At 44.9% G+C, this 16,586-nt stretch overlaps 1 protein-coding gene across 2 annotated transcripts in view; it reads right to left on the bottom strand.

Moving 5' to 3' along the window:
* The window catches only part of PDS5B (PDS5 cohesin associated factor B), a 152,981-nt gene that overhangs the window by 94,587 nt on the left and 41,808 nt on the right, over positions 1 to 16,586 (bottom strand). For both annotated transcript variants that reach the window (XM_053308801.1, XM_053308800.1), the window contains exons 4-8: positions 12,419 to 12,505; positions 12,133 to 12,230; positions 6,317 to 6,443; positions 3,384 to 3,464; positions 490 to 630 (exon numbers count right to left, since the gene is read on the bottom strand). In XM_053308801.1, coding sequence (XP_053164776.1) covers positions 490 to 630; positions 3,384 to 3,464; positions 6,317 to 6,443; positions 12,133 to 12,230; positions 12,419 to 12,505 — 534 coding nt within the window. The remainder of the gene's footprint in view (positions 1 to 489; positions 631 to 3,383; positions 3,465 to 6,316; positions 6,444 to 12,132; positions 12,231 to 12,418; positions 12,506 to 16,586) is intronic.

The raw sequence follows: 16,586 nt of genomic DNA, 5'->3' as shown, positions 1-16,586 counted from the left end.
ACCAATTTAAAACAAAACAAGATGGCCCCACAGTTTAGAACAAATCATGACATCAGAATTCAGCAAATCCTAGCTTACTTTTGTTGCCGGATAACCTCCTACTGCCTCCTTTCTGGAAACTCTGGCTTCTGATAGAAGCAAGGTTGAGCGATGCATGGACTTGGTGCCAGGAGGCAAGTTGGCCTCCGTGTTAGATCAAACTGCTATGTCACAACAATCCTGAATCACTGCAAAAACTACTTAGGAAAAGGTGATGTACCCACTCTGAATTCTATGCATTCTTAATGAAGTTAGAACAAATATTAAGACGACAAAGACTATCCCTCAGGAGCAGCAAGCACATCCCAGAATCCCAAATCAGTTATGGTGCTTTTCATTGAAATAGAATAAACCTTCTTGTTGAGAATTTACAGAGGTAGCAGCATCTTCTGGGTGGCAAATCTGACCTTAAAATTATTTTGAGTTTGATACCTCTGATATGAAACTTACCTTAAGTTTGAATTCAAGCTGTGGCAAAACTGAGAGTAGAAGATGACTATCAATATTGTATAGTTCCAGAATTAAGTCAAAAACATGCTCTGAGAGATCACTGATAGAGGTTTTTCCTAACATGAGAACTTGATTGAAGAACTGCAATACAAAACCAAAGATACTGATAGCAGAACACAATCTGATTTTCAGGTTCTCATCAATTTTTAAGTTTTCAAGAAGCAACACAGAATATTTAAGGCCCATTCAGTCATGATGTAAACGTGTATACTGCACATGGTCACAGTAGCAGCAGCAGTGTGGCAGCAAGCTCCCCTCCCCACTGCAACACACTCTTCACCACCACCATCATCCCACTCTCCACAGACACAACATCTGTCTGCAGAGACAAACACTATATCCACAGAGAATGGGGGGTGGTGCCTGCCAGTATGCTTTTGTTAATAATGCAACCATTACTAAGGGAGGAGAGGTGGTCTTGTGGTAGCAAGCATGACTTGTCCCCATAGCTAAGCAGGGTCTGCCCTGGTTGCATATGAATGGGAGACTTGATGTGTGAGCACTGCAAGATATTCCCCTCAGGGGATGAAGCTGCTCTGGGAAGAGCAGATGGTTTCAAGTTCCCTCCCTGGCTTCTCCAAGATAGGGCTGAGAGAGAGTCCTGCCTGCAAGCTGGGAAAAGCCGCTGCCAGTCTGTGAAGACAATACTAAGCTAGATAGACCAATGGTCTGACTCAGTATATGGCAGTTTCCTAGGTTCCTAACCATCTACAGCATAAGCATTACATAATAAGTGTATTAAAATACCCAGATAATTAAAAGAAATTGTGAACAAAACTACAGAAGTCTGTTGTCCAGAGTATGTTGACTAAAATATTTGAAGAACCCATTCCATTTTCTACTACAGCACTTTAGCTCAGCTCTTGGTCTTCAAAGGAATGCACCATTTGAAAGTAACTCCCAACAGAACACTGTATTTCACTTTGTACCATAACAAGATCCATCAATCCAGAATTCTTCCAAAAGGTTCCTAGATACTCGGTAATGTACCTAAATAGTTTGAAACATCAACATATTAACCTTAAGAAATAAGTATTTCGAAAAAACTCTCTCTGGCAGTTGGGAGTCAGATATGCATTAAGGTCCACAGACTACATGAATTTGTGTTCTTTTATGCAAAGCAGTCAACTTTCAAATACAGTTAGAAGTCACACTGGCTTGGATCCAGACTTGTGCAAGTGAAATAATGCTGCTGAATAGGAACTTTCCTGCTCCCATCCACCTAGTGAAGCCGCTTGTGGACCCTCCAAAAGTCAATTTCTGCTGATCCTCCTTCCTCTGCACCACAACCCACCCTATTCCAAAGGGCTGTCCAACCCTCATGAGCAGCTTTTCAGGGATACGGGCAGTGACAACAGCTGTTTTTATGTATGTATTGTATTTATTTATTATTTAATTATTGTGCTAAATTCATGCTGTACAAATGAGCTAGGGTGGATAGGATTGCTGCCATAGTCTCAGATCTCACTCTGCATCTTGATGCAATCCCCCTTAGGAGTGATGGGATTGCCTCCACTGTTGTGCTGGGCTTCTGAGGGGACCCTATGATTTTCTTACCCTCATGTGGAGGTACAGTGCAAGGGACTAAAACTGCTATTAGTGCTGATCTGAAACTATCATCCTATTTTTGCAGTGAACATTGGGGATGGGCTTTTTGGTAGTTTCATGGGAAGCTACTGCTGCCATCTCCCACAGAGCTACAGTATTTTCAGTACAAGGGGGGAAAGGGGTAACACTGGTAACAATCCATCCCAAAATATCATGGTACTTACATGCCCCTACCAATTTGTCCAAACTCCCCTGTGGCAACCCAAAAGAACACCAAAAATAATTTCAGCTAAATATTCAGATCACCACCAGCTGCAATCCTACGTATGCATATCTAGGAGTACACCCTACTGGATGCAACAGATTAATTTATGAGTCAATATGCATACGATTGCGCTGAAGAAAAGTGGCTCCTGGTGAACATGCGTTTTGGCTTGGTTAGGCTACCCTGGCCAGACAGAATCTGTGAAACTCTGAAATAAGTGAACCAAACAACTATGGATGTGGAAGGCAGAGATTCCTACTATCACAACAGCTGGGGTGAAGTGCCATGGCAAGCACAGGAATTGCTGTCAGTCATGTCCCTAATTCTCCAATTCACATGTTAAATTGCTGAAGCATATGATGAAAGAAACTAAATGCTGCTGTTGAAAAAGTACATTGAGTGAACTAGCCTTAAAAAAAGTAATGGTATTTTGCCCCTAACACCTTAAGTGGCACAGAGGGGAAATGCTTGACTAACAAGCAGAATGTTGCCGGTTTGAATCCCCAATGGTACTATATCAGGCAGCAGCGATATAGGAAGATGCTGAAAGGCATCATCTCATACTGCACGGGAGGAGGCAATGGTAAACCCCTCCTCCTCCTCCACTTCCTCCTCCTCCCTCCTGCATTCTACCAAAGAAAACCCCAGTACTTCAGCCTAGGTTCTCAAAACTGAAGCATACTACTCTGTGGCAATGTGCATCACTGGAAGAGAGGTAGCCATCAACTGAGTTGCTAATCTCAAACCCTGTAGTTTGGTTAGTCACCCCTGACTTCCAACAATTGATGCAATTATCAGCTGTTTGCCTGGTCTGTGCTCTGGCCCAATGACTGGTGCAGGTAACTACTTTGCTTTGACATGCTTGTTTTGTATATAGAGAGAGGTTTCTTGGTTTTCTTTTTTAATGTATGTGGAGGACTATTCATAAAACATCATCACCAATATTTAACTATTGTTACGTTATACACTTTGTTCAGTTTCATCTGCAAAGTTTCATTTATCACTTTAAATCTTCACTTACATTGGTAATATATGGTTCAATAGCTTGGGCTGTCCTCTTCAACAAAGCTTTTGCCAAGTCATATGCTTGCTTGTTTAGGTTCTGAAAGGTATATTTCAGATAGGAAATGCTGTAAGAGTAAGCTTGAAATTTAACTTCCACTACCAATAAATGATTCACAGTAATTCAATTTCTTCAAATTTTCCAACAAAGGGGATAAAAACTGAGGTAGGAAAAAATGCTCGTAGATTTAGAAAACAAACTGTGTTTCTAGTACACATCCCTTTTAAAAATCTACTACTTTAAAATGAAATTTCAATTTAATACAAACATGCTAAAGTCTATATATAATCTCTTCATATCTAACTATATCAAAGATTGAATTCTTTTCAGTTATCATCTATTAACACCACAGGCATTACTTACTTTCTGTATCGCTTAAATCAAGAGCTCTTGATTTAGGAAACTTCTTAGTTATTACAGCCTCATCCTATGTATGTTTACTTAGAAGTAGGACACTGTGTTCAATGGATTTACTTCCAAATAAATGTGCATAGAATTGGAACCATAATCAACTAAGCTTTCTTGAATAGTATCCCTACAGAGAGACAAGCAGAAATCTGTCCTTTGTCTCTAAGCAGATATAATTCTGCAGTACGTGTGGGCTGCATGTCCAATGGTTTGGATTATGTTTCTAAGCTTGTATAAAGGCTTTATTTAGTTGCAAAACAATATTTAGTTGTTATAGCAACCAGTTAGCATGCAGCTTGCTCAGGAAACATAGGATTTCAAAGTGGGAAACAAGATTTATATCTTTTTGTTTTTCTTGGTGATTTAAACCAGTAAATGCTGTTTAAAAAAATGAAATCAGGTAAAATTCATTCTCAAAGTACCATTGTGCAAGAACTAGAATCAACCCCATTCACTCAGCTAATAGTGCCAAATAGAAATGTATCTAATAGAAATTGAGTTAATGTTCCCAAATAAAACAAATGAAAACTGATATTGCTGTGTCGTAGAGCTTTTTATATCAGAACATCTGAAGCAGCTAACTGCACTTTTGCAACTTGAGAAAACTAACAGGGGCAGGCGGGGCGGAATGAACACAGTCAAGAGAATCAATGGCGGGGGGTGTTAACAAAACAGTAGAACTGCAGGCAAACACACACTGCTACGGATCAGCAAGAAAATCTTAGATTAACTATACAAATATGTTCTTCTAAACAAATACAAAATTCTTGGGGGTAGGGATAGTCTAGTTTACATTTTTCAATAGGCATAACTAGCAGAGCATATTTTACTCAGCAGTTTATTCCCCATCTTTTGATCCCAACTAGGCCTCCAAAATAGCTAACAGACGATACAAAACTATTTTAATTATAAACCAATCAAAAACAAATGAAAATCTAAACAACTGTCAAACTGTTTGCCAACTGTTCAAACACAATTGTCCAAAAACAGTATAACACTGTTAATAATCAACCTGTGGAATTCTCTGCCACAAGATGTGGTGACAGCCAACAACCTGGATGGCTTTAAGAGGGGTTTGGGTAACTTCATGGAGGAGAGGTCTATCAATGGCTACTAGTCGGAGGACTACAGGCCACCTCCAGCCTCAAAGGCAGGATGTCTCTGAGTACCAGTTGCGGGGGAGTAATGGAAGGAGAGAGGGCACGCCCTCAACTCCTGCCTGTGGCTTCCAGCGGCATCTGGTGGGCCACTGTGCAAAACAGGACGCTGGACTAGATGGGCCTTGGGCCTGATCCAGCAGGGCTGTTCTTATGTTCTTAACATAACAAAGAGGAGCAAGAGAAACAGCAATCAAATACTGCTGAACTCTTGACAAAATAGGAAGTCCAATGGTGGAACACCAGCAGTGAGGGATTAGGCAGGCTTCTTAAGATGGGGAATTCCAAGAAAAAAGTCCCTGTCATACAGCTCTGCTAGTGATGTGACCGAAACATTTCGGAGACCATTACAAAGGGTCTCCGAAATGTTTTGACTCCGAGGGCTGTTTCGGTGCTTCGGCGCCGGCAGGGGTAGTTCTTTAAGGGCGAAGGAGGATGCACTCATCCCTACCACCGCATTTCCCCCACTGGCGCTCCGTTATTTTTAAGCGCCTAGAGGTGACAGCATTCCTCCCTGCCACCCCATTTCCCCCATCTGCCGGAAGTGGCCAGAAGTAGCAAGTGCGCGCCCGCCTGCCTGCCCTGCATGCCCACCCACCCACCCTGCACACGCACGCACTACTTCCAGCCGATGGGGGAAACGGGGCGGCAGGGAGGAACGCTGCTGCCCCGAGGGGCTTAAAAATAACGGAGCACAGGCGGGGGAAATGCGGCGGGAGGGGTGAGTGCACACTCCCCCGCCCTTAAAGAATTACCCCCGCCAGCGCCAAAGAACATTCGGGCACATCCCTAATCTTTGCTAATCAAACCTCTGATGGTGGATTAATGCAGGAGCGTCAGATCCTGAGTGTAGTGGGCAGGCAGATTCATACGAGGAATAGGTTCCTAAGAGCAGAAGCACAAGCTGCTTCACACTGTAAGTGGGGTGGGGAATGAGCAACTTTCTTCCCTAGCTCAGGAAAAGGATGAATATCTGGAAGCATGCCTATATTTGGCACAATGGGTAGGGACACAGAAAAAAAAATCTGTGGTTCTATTCAGAGTTTCCAGGATTGCCGGGGAACTTGATTACCTGTGGATATTTATGTTAACATAGTTAGTTATAAAAGGGATTGTATAGCACTTCTGACTCTGAGAAGTAAGAAGGTGAACTGAGAAGGCAGGAGGGTTGAGACAGAAATCCAGGTCAACCCATTATGAATTAGAGTTGTTTAGCCCTGAATTATAAAGACATGAATAAATGTAGATACAATATGCATTACTACTGATGCTAAATAAAAGTAATAATGGTACCAGTAGCAGTAAGTTGAGAAAACAAAGGCTTACCTTATGTGCAGGCACCAAGTTAACTAACACTGTATCCAAAAGCTCCTGAGATACTGTATCACCTTCACAAATGATAGAGCTCATCAAATCCACCATATGCATATGGACCTTTTGATTATGACCATTGCTGAAATGAAGGAAGTTTTTCAGCTTAGTGACACAATATAGTTTATTAGGACTGATCAGCAAGGTAATTCTAGCAATGTAGCATTGTTCACTAATTGCTGGTTACAGAAAAAAACAGGTTGCTTATGTGTAACAGATGACCTGGTGGTGATTCCACGACATTCATAAAGTATGGGTTCTGTGCCTGTGCAGACCAGCTTCAGATAGAATTCATTAGCTCCTCGAGGTACCTGTAACGGCCTACTGCACGAGCCTGCAGTATCTCATAGCAGTGGTTAGGCGTCCTCCTGCTCAGTTTCTTGATGGCCGACTGTCACATCTCCTTTAGGACTGGCACTGGTTAATGTAGGACTGGCAATTGCTGATGGCCCTATCCAATCACAGCACAGTATCCCTCCAGTGGCTGTCGCTGTTTACCTTATGTTTCTTCTAAGATTGTGAGACCTTTGGGGTCAGGGGACTATCTTTTTTATGTGTTTGTTTTTTCTGTGTAAACTACTTGGAGAACTTTGGTTGAAGAGCAGTATATAAATATCTGTAGTAATAGTAATGTCAGTGTGGTACTTGTTAATGTAAAAGTAGCTTGCCTTATGCAGTGGGGATGGATGGGCGGGTTTTATGAATGCCGTGGAATCACCACCAGATCATCTGTTACAGGTAAGCAATCTGTTTATCTGGATAGTGATTCAACAACGGTCATAATGTATGGGTGAATTACGAGCTGCCCATTTGGAGGTGGGTGCTGCAAGCTACTGTAAAAACCGTTTAAGGACCGCCCGCCTGAACTCCGCCGCTGCTGCTGCGCGAAGGTCCAAGGCATAGTGTTTGATGAATGATAGATGAGATGCCCATGTGGCTGCTGTGCAATGTCATGGAATTTGATTCCTGCCAAGTGTGTGACCAAAGTGTCGTACGCCCTCGTGGAATAGGCTCTGATAGAAGTTGATGAGGTGACTTTCTGCAGGTCATACCATCCTAGGGAGTTCGACTACAGAAAGAGTCTGACGTGTAGGCGTCTGTCCCTTGTGTTTTCCCTTCTCATAAACAGAGGTTTTGTTTTTCTGATGTTTAGTGTCCCCTTCAAATAGTGCAGCAGTGTTCTCCAGACATCAAGGGAATGCATCGCCCGCTCTAATGGTGAAGAAGGATTTCGGAAGAAGGTTGGCAGAACAATTTTGCTTTTTAAATCAAAGTCTGCGTTTTTTTGGCCTAAACACATGACAACCCTATCTGGATAGAATTGCAAATTGGGTTCATCGATGCATAGTGCCTTAGTTCGCTGACCCGCTTGGCAGTGGTTATAGCTACCAGGAACAGCGTTCTCAGAGTTACCAGCTTTAGCGATGCCGTTGCCATTGGTTCGAACAGTTTTTCTGTACGTGATGCGAGTACCAGAGTCAGGCTCCATTTTTCCATGGGGGGGGGGCCTTACTGGCGGGTATAAATTGTTGATGCCCTTTAGGAAGTCTTTGCTTCCTGGGTGGGTGAAGACTGTCTTGCCGTCCCACCCACTATGGTGTGATGAGATTGCCGCCATATGTATCTTAATGGAGACATTGGCCAGACCTTCCTTTTTCAAGGACATGAGGTACAGGAGTACCTCCTTCAGGGTCACCTCCTGGGGTTTGAACTGATGTGTTGCTGCATAGGCGCAGAATCTATGCCATTTTGATCTGTAGTTTTTTCTGATCGATACCTTTTGAGTATTGAGGAGTATGCTCTTCAATAGTCTATACTCCACTCTGTTAAGTTCAGTATCGACAGATTTGGGTGCAGTATTCAGCCATGGTCTTGAGAGATCTGATTCAGACACAGAGAAAGCCTCTAGACACTTGGATATCGGTGTTGAGGTCTGGACCACGTTCCATGCTGACTTAGCCACCTTTGAGATAATAGGCAGCATCGGTAAATACATACTGGCTGTAAATCAGCTTTTCTCTTCATAAAATTGTAAACGGGGTCATCCAAGTCTGTTGGTTTTTGTTTGAGGTCCAATCCCAAGACTTCTGCCATCTCCGTCATTTGTTGATGGTAGCTCTTCATCTCTTCTATGGGTGAGGTGGATGGTACTGTGGCCACATCTGGGCTAGGATCTGGAAGGGTGGGTTCTTCGGCGTCTAGTTCAGAGGAATCTGAAGCACAGCTTTCCCCTTCATCCGATGAGGAAGGTGGACTTGTATCCTCGTGGGTAGCTGTAGTAGTAGGTACATACGTGTGTACATGGTTATCCGATCGGCTTGTCTGAGTAACAGAATGATGAAGCATGAGGCATGGAGGTACTGGTGGCAACAGTGGGAAGCTGGCCTGAATGGAGACTGTCCTGTTCTTAACTGGTGCACAGTGGGTCTGTACAGAGGTCTCTCTGATGCTTTGTGTAGGATAGGATGACTGTTGCAATATGTCATTGTGTGCTTGTTCTCTATGTTGCTGCCACTCCTTAAATAGTGAATATTCCTCTGGGGAAATGGTAGCTGTATTGCCCCAACTACCATGTAGCAGTAATCCCACTGCTGAGTGGTTAATGCAGTCATCAAAGGCGTCCTTGGTATTGAGGGGGGTTGGCCTGTCTGATCTTCCTCAGTATTGAGACTGTGGGTGTGAAAGCCTCTAAATGTTGTAGTCAACGGTGTGCTCTCCTCTGAGTGTAGAAGACTGGAGAGATTAGATACTGAGGGATTCTGGAGTTTGATGTCAAGTTCTAGTTCGTCTGGGTCTTGCTCGTTGTCAATTTCAGTGTCATGAATTATAGCGAGCTCAGTGATTTGTGTTTTTTCCATGGCAGTCGACCTAGATGTTGATGTCGACACCTGTGTAACCGCTTGTATCAGTCTCGACAGCAATGTCATTAAAGTCGCGTTTGGAATATGAGCAGTTGTCTGCCCCGTCGAAGCCGAGGAAACTTTGGCTGCAGCAGATGTCCTCCGTGTCAGAGATTTACAGCGATGGGCGCTGGATGTTCTAGGGCTATCTTTCGACATCGAAGCCGCAGTAGATCGTGGCGTTGACGGTGACCGGCGTCGGATCTGGCGAGAGTGAAATAGCCTGATGTCGTGGGCTTTTGTAGCCTTGCAGCCTAGTGGGGGAGAGTGTCCTCTCCGTACTGTGGCTTTGGCTCCTAGGGGTGTGTCCGAACCGGTCCGGCAGCCATTCTAAAGAATGGCCGAACTGCCGGACCAGTTCGGCCCTGGCTGGTTCGGGTCCAGGTGGGGGGTATTGCTTTAAGGGCGGGGAGGGCTTACTTACCCCTCCCGCCTGTTTGCCCCCTCCAGCGGCCGTATTCAACAGAATAACGGGGCGCTGGAAACCAGCCGCCCCCCCCCCCACCGCGGGCAGATTTGCCCCAAAACTAAAGGTACAAATGCCACCGCCGTCGCCCGCCAGCCCTCCCTCCCTCCCAGCTGCCCGCCCGCCCGCCCGAGTCCTCACCCGATCTCTTTGAAAAAAACGAGAGGAGCTAGCGAACAAAGCTCCTCTCGTTAGGGAGTCCTGTAGCATACTGAAGAAGCTTTGCGTGCGCCGCAAAGCACGCCGACCGCCGGAGGCCCGGTCTACCTGCCGGGAAAAGGCCGGGAGGCCCGATCTACCCGGCCTTTTCCCGGCGGGTAGACCGGGCCTCCGGCGATCGGCGTGCTTTGCGGCGCGCGCAAAGCTTCTTCAGTATGCTACAGGACTCCCTAACGAGAGGAGCTTTGTTCGCTAGCTCCTCTCGTTTTTTTCAAAGAGATCAGGTGAGGACTCGGGCGGGCGGGCGGGCAGCTGGGAGGGAGGGAGGGCTGGCGGGCGACGGCAGCATTTGTACCTTTAGTTTTTGGCCAAATCTGCCTACGGCGGGGGGGGGGGGGCGGCGGGGGGGGCGGCTGGTTTCCAGCGCCCCGTTATTCTTTTGAATACAGCCGCTGGAGGGGGCAAACAGGCGGGAGGAGTAAGTAAGCCCTCCCCACCCTTAAAGTAAGGCCCCCCTTCGGTGCCGGTCCGGACTGCTCCGGACCGTGCACATCCCTATTGGCTCCTCTTCTTATGCACCTTATGTTTTTTTGCAGGAGGTTCATCTGCCAACACTTTGCCCTTTCTTTTAGGGCCAGTATGGTACACTTTTGGCTTCTTAAAAGGAACCTTGCCTCCTGAGGTAGAGGCAGTTGAAGTCGAGGTTGTGGGTATTGTAGCCGAGAGTTTAGACTGATTTTTGCACAGGTCTCGGTACCAAAGGCATGTTGGAGGCTGGGAGGAGGGCTTGCTCCATCAGGGACACCTTCAAGCGGGCTGCCCGATTTTGCAACGTCTGCTTAGAAAACGTTACATAGATGGGGCAGCTGGTGGTATTGTGCACTTCACCCAAACAGAACCGACAAAGTTTGTGCCCTTCTGTGGAAGGGAGTTTCCCTCTGTACTTCCTGCACCTCTTGAAGGTGGTTTTCTTCCTGACTGTCTTCTCACTCATGAGAGGAGTGAGGGAATGGGGGATATTAGTGGGAAAGGTTTTTTGGGAAAGGGGGGCCAAAGTGTTTTCTAGAAGACAAACTAGTTTAAGCCGCAACATGAAAGAAATACTGTTGGTGTTCCAAAGTTGTAGTCCGTGTTATCCGATACGTTTGCCAAAGCCAGAGGGTAAAGCAAAGGAAAGTAACAGTCCAGTCCGAGGTCAAAGGTCATGCTGGTCACCAAAACTGCCAGTTTTTGAGGGAAATTCATAGGGTAGTCAAAGTTCGTGCCAGGTTTAAGTCAGAAAATCGTAAAGAGCCGAAAAAGAGTTGACTAAGGAGCTGAGGTTTCCAAAGGTCTGATCGCTAAGGCAGTCAGCAAGAAACTGAGCGGGAGGTTGCCTAACCACTGCTATCAGGCACTGCAGGCTCGTGTAGAAGGTGTTTACAGGCGTCTTGAGGCGCTAACAAATTCTATCTGAAGCTGGCCTGAGCAGGCACAGAACCCATACATTATGACTGTCATGGCATCACAATCCAGATCATTTCCTTTACTTCTATCTTCACAAAATAACCCAATTCCTTTACCATCATCATTCACCAGTGACACAACGTGAAAGGCTCAAAAGTAAAATCAGTGACAACATGATCATTCTAATGATTTTTTACATCATTAGAAGTTAGGTCAGTGGGTAATGTGGGCAGTTCTGAACTGCCTAAGCCACTGCGGTGTTGCAGAGCAGTGCTAGTGCACTGCAAACTTAAAATCCAACAGACTAGACTTCCATGGCACTGCTATGTACACTATATTTCCAATATACATGGCGTCTTGGAAGTGAGACTGCACAATTTTAAGTAGTCATGCACCAGAACTGCTTTGCAACACTGTGGCCATTGTTTTAGATACCTGCAGCAGGGTAGGCAGTCCAGAACTGACCTTGTTACCTTGCACAACACGTCAGCCATTGTGTACAGTGCCTTCACAATTGCTCAAGAGCAATATAAAGCAACCCATTATAGATTATAGCACTGTGTGTGCTATCACATAAGTGCTCTGTTGCATTGGAGCCTATAACTATCAGAGTAATTTAAAACAGAACTGCTGAGTCAATCATTTTAATAAACCAAACAATGCCATGAATGACTAGATTTTTTTAGATGTGGAATAACTTAAGCACCTAAAGATCTGATAATGATATCTAAGAATCTGAAATAGTTTTTCAGCCTCAAATCATTGTGAATAATTTCACTGATAAAAATGAATTCACTCACTTGATTACAGAAAACAATGTTCTGTACAATTGTGTGAAAATTTCATTGCTATCTTCTAGTTCAAAGCATATGTTATAAGACTTCACCCATGCAATATTCTGTAGGGAGAGAAAAGATACAGTTACTGTAACCTCAAAGACATTAAATGTCAATCACAGACATTAAGACATTGAGAAAAATAAGTACTGAACAACAGTCTTGGCCATATTTTTATAGTTTTACATTTGATAAACCTTTTGACTGTTTAGCACGTTGCAAATACTAACTGTAAAGAGTTGATACTTACCTCCAATAAATAAAAATATCTATTGAACTGTGGGCTCTTTGTATCTTCTAATCCTTTCAATTGTCTTGTTATGAACATAAATATATCCTAAGGAAACAAACAATTTATTTCACAACACATGACAATGTATCTGTACCGGCAGCATAAGCATTCATTGCCATGAAAAATCATTTCTCTACAGACTAATGAACTCATAACATGTTTTAACTAACCTCTTCTCACAACCAAAGTCTGAAGCACGTAAAAAGACAGAAAATGTTAGGAACATCAATCAGGATTTTTCAGCATTGATTTTCACTTTTCATTAGATTTATTTTGAAACAATACCAGGTTCTGAATCTACAGTGAAGGATGTTGGTAGAAGCAACTCCTGATTATTTTTAAACAGTAATCATCCGCACTTTTTCTCCCTTACTGCTCTGAATCTCAATCCATTAAGCAAAGCCAATACTGTTTCGAACTCATATCAGATGTAGTACAAATGTAGAATTTGGCATTTCAGAAGCTCACATGTAATATGCGTGTATACCACAGGAAGCTAAGCTTGGCCAGCAGAACATACCTAATATGGGAAAGCACGTTTCCCGATATAAAATGTGGTGGCCAGCAACTTCTAGCACAATAGTAACTATAGACCTTCTTCGAAATGCACATACTAGATACCAAGTTCTGTACCCTGACAGGATGCTGTAAGTTCCAATTAGGAAGGAATACAGTACCAGAAGAAGTCGAATTCTCTCAGGACACCATAACCTTAACTACAGAAAGACAATACAGGTAACTCAATACGCAGGGATCTCATAATTATCCTACTTCATAGGCTAATTCAGGCTTAAGCACTTTGAGCCGAGATAAAAAATATTTCATATTCTTAACTACCATCATCAAACTTTAGGTGGTTATGACTAAAATTTGTAGACATTTCAGTTTCCCCTCAAACCAAACATATACTTCCACACAAATAAAAATATTACAACTCCAGATAAGACACTGCACTGAAAATAATAGCACATGCATGGTAACTAGGGACGTGCACAGAACCGGCCAGGTCAATTTGATTAGAATCTAAGCTGGATTCTAACCAGATCTGGTCTGGTTCAACCGCTGGACCGGTTCAGGCAACTAATCATAAAAGGACATCCACTGAGGATTCCCCTTTACGAGTAAAGTGGCAGTTGGGCTTGCTAGAGGTAGAGTTTGTGGGAGGGAGTCAGGGCTACTTACTTTAATCGGTAATCCCCCGACCACTGCCAGCCTCCTCCAGCTGCAGCCTCGTTTGGGCCTCTGAGCATGCACAGAAGACAGAACTGGGCTGGAAAAAACCTGAACTAGGAGGCGGGAATGGAGACATCGCCACCCGATGCTGACGATTAAATAAGTAGCCCTGACTCCCCTCCAGGGGCACTCTTACCTCTGGACTTCAGAGCAAGAGTCCAGGGCCTCCACATCCCATGGGGCCCCCCAAATCTTTCCTGGGTTGTGTGGTCGCCACTGTCATACACTGCGCCAGGCAGCTTAGTGTGATTATGACCTGTGTCAGGTGCTTTAGAGACAGTGGGGGGAGTGGGAAAAGAAATATGTGAAATGGGAATATGTTACGTTGCATGTTGAAATTTTTCTGTTAATGTATATTTGCTAATATTTTTCTGCTAATGCATATATTAAATATTTCGGCTGTCCTGCCAGCTCTTTGACCTCGGGGAGCACTGCCAACAACCCACATAGCTTTCCCCTGCTCCTCTGCAATGCCAGGTCGGTCCAAAATAAACCTGAACTCATCCATGATTTGATCATGGATGAAGTGGCTGACCTGGTATGTATTACCGAGACTTGGTTTGGGGAGGCTAGTGGTCCAGTTTGGTCCCAGCTTCTTCCTCCAGGATATTCTGTAGAGGAGCAGGAGAGAGGAAGTGGGCGGGGAGGTGGGGTGGCTGTGTTCTATAAGGATAACATCTCTCTTACAGGGCCCCTGTCAGGGTATCAGGCCATACTGAATGTGTGTACTTGAGTTTGGGGACCAGGGATAGATTGGGACTTCTGTTGGTGTACCGATCGCCCCGCTGCCCAGCAGAATCCCTTACTGAACTCACGGACTTCATCGCGGAATTCACGTTGGAGTCTCCCAAACTCTTGGTGCTGGGGGACTTCAATGTTCATTTCACACACTTGATTTGGTCTTTTACTCTGATCAGGGTGGTGTTCCGTGGGTAGGGACTCCTGTGATTTCCCCATTGTCGTGGACGGACCACCATCTGGTTAAAGTTGGACTTACAACCACTTCCCACCTCTGCAGGGGCGAGGGGCCCATTAGAATGGTCCGCCCAAAGATGTTATTGGATCCACTAAGATTCCAAGAAGCCTTGGAGGGATTTAATGTTGCCTCTGCTGGTGACCCTGTTGATGCCCTGGTTGAGAATTGGAACAACTTGCTCACCAGGGCAGTAGACACGATTGCTCCCAAGCGTCCCCTCCAACCCACTTCAAATTTGGCCCCTTGGTATACGGAAGAACTACAGGGGCTGAAGTGGCAAGGTAGGCGACTGGAGCGCAAGTGGAAGACAACTCGACTTGAATCTGACAGATTGCAACATAGAGCATATTTAGAGATCTATGCTCAGACAATACATGCGGCAACGAGGTAGTTCTTTTCTGCCCGTACTGCCTCTGCGAGTTCACGTCCAGCGGAGTTGTTCAGGGTTGTGAGGGGACTAGTATCTGCCCCCCCTCCCTTGAACCAGAATTTGGAGGCATCAGTTACCCCCTGTGATGTGTTTAAAGAGTTTTTCGCAGATAAAACCTCTTGGATTCGGGCCGACCTAGATGGAGACTCCACAATTAATTTGATGTCTGAACTGGAGGTGCCCGACTCCTCTTATGTGATTCAACTGGATCGGTTTCAGTTTGTGACTCCTGAGAATGTAGACAAGCTGCTTGGAACGGTGAAGCCTACCACTTGTTCTCTTGACCCTTGTCCAACATGGCTTGTTCGATCTAGCAGGGAGATTGTTGTAAACAGCCTAGTGGAAATCATAAATGCTTCTCTGAGGGAGGGCAGGATGCCTCCTTGTCTTAAGGAGGCAATTATTAGACCTCTTCTAAAGAAGCCTGCATTAGATCCCTCAGAGTTGAGCAATTATAGGCCTGTTTCCAACCTCCCATGGCTGGGCAAGGTAATTGAGAGGGTGGTGGCCTCTCAGCTCCAGGTGGTCCTGGAGGAAACTGATTATCTAGACCCATTTCAAACTGGTTTTCGAGTGGGCTATGGAGTGGAGACTGCTTTGGTTGGCCTGATGGATGATCTCCAGTTGGCAATTGACAGAGGAGTGTGACTCTGTTGGTCCTTTGGGATCTCTCGGTGGCTTTCAATACTACCGACCATTGTATCCTTCTGGAATGTCTGAGGGGGTTGGGGGTGGGAGGTACTGTTTTACAGTGGTTCTGCTCCTCCCTCTCAGATAGATTCCAGATGGTGTCGATTGGAGACTGTTGCTCTTCAAAATCTGAGTTTAAATATAGTGTCCCTCAAGGCTCCATACTTTCTCCAATGCTTTTTAATATCTACATGAGACTGCTGGGAAAGATCATCAGGGGATTTGGAGCTGGGTGTTACCAGTACGCTGATGACACCCAGATCTACTTATCCATGTCAACTTCTTCAGCAGCTGGCATATCCTCCCTAAATGCCTCCCTGGAAGCAGTAATGAGCTGGATGAGGGAGAATAAACTGAAGCTGAATCCAGCTAAGACGGAGGTATTTATTGTGTGAGGTCACAACTCTAGAGACAATTTTGATCTGCCTGTTCTAGATGGGGTCACACTTCCCCAAAAGGAACAGGTTCACAGTCTGGAAGTACTTCTGAATTCACACCTCTCCCTGGTTTCTCAGGTTGAGGCAGTGGCCGGGGTGCTTTCTATCAGCTCCGGCTGATACGCCAGCTGCACCCGTTTCTCAAGATCAATGACCTCAAAACAGTGGTACATCTGTTGGTAATCTCCAGACTGGACTTTAGTAACACGCTCTACGAGGGGCTGCTTTTGTACATAGTCCAGAAACTTCAGTTGGTTCAGAATGCAGCAGCCAGGTTGGTCTCTGGGTCATCTCGGAGACCATGTTACTCCTTTACTGATGGAGTTACACTGGCTGCCAATAGGTTTCCCGATGAAATAC

Source organism: Hemicordylus capensis, chromosome 3 (genome assembly GCF_027244095.1).
Source record: "Hemicordylus capensis ecotype Gifberg chromosome 3, rHemCap1.1.pri, whole genome shotgun sequence".
Taxonomy (NCBI): Eukaryota; Metazoa; Chordata; class Lepidosauria; order Squamata; family Cordylidae; genus Hemicordylus; species Hemicordylus capensis.
Note: the sequence above shows the minus strand (reverse complement) of the source record. Positions and strands in the feature narration are given on the sequence as shown.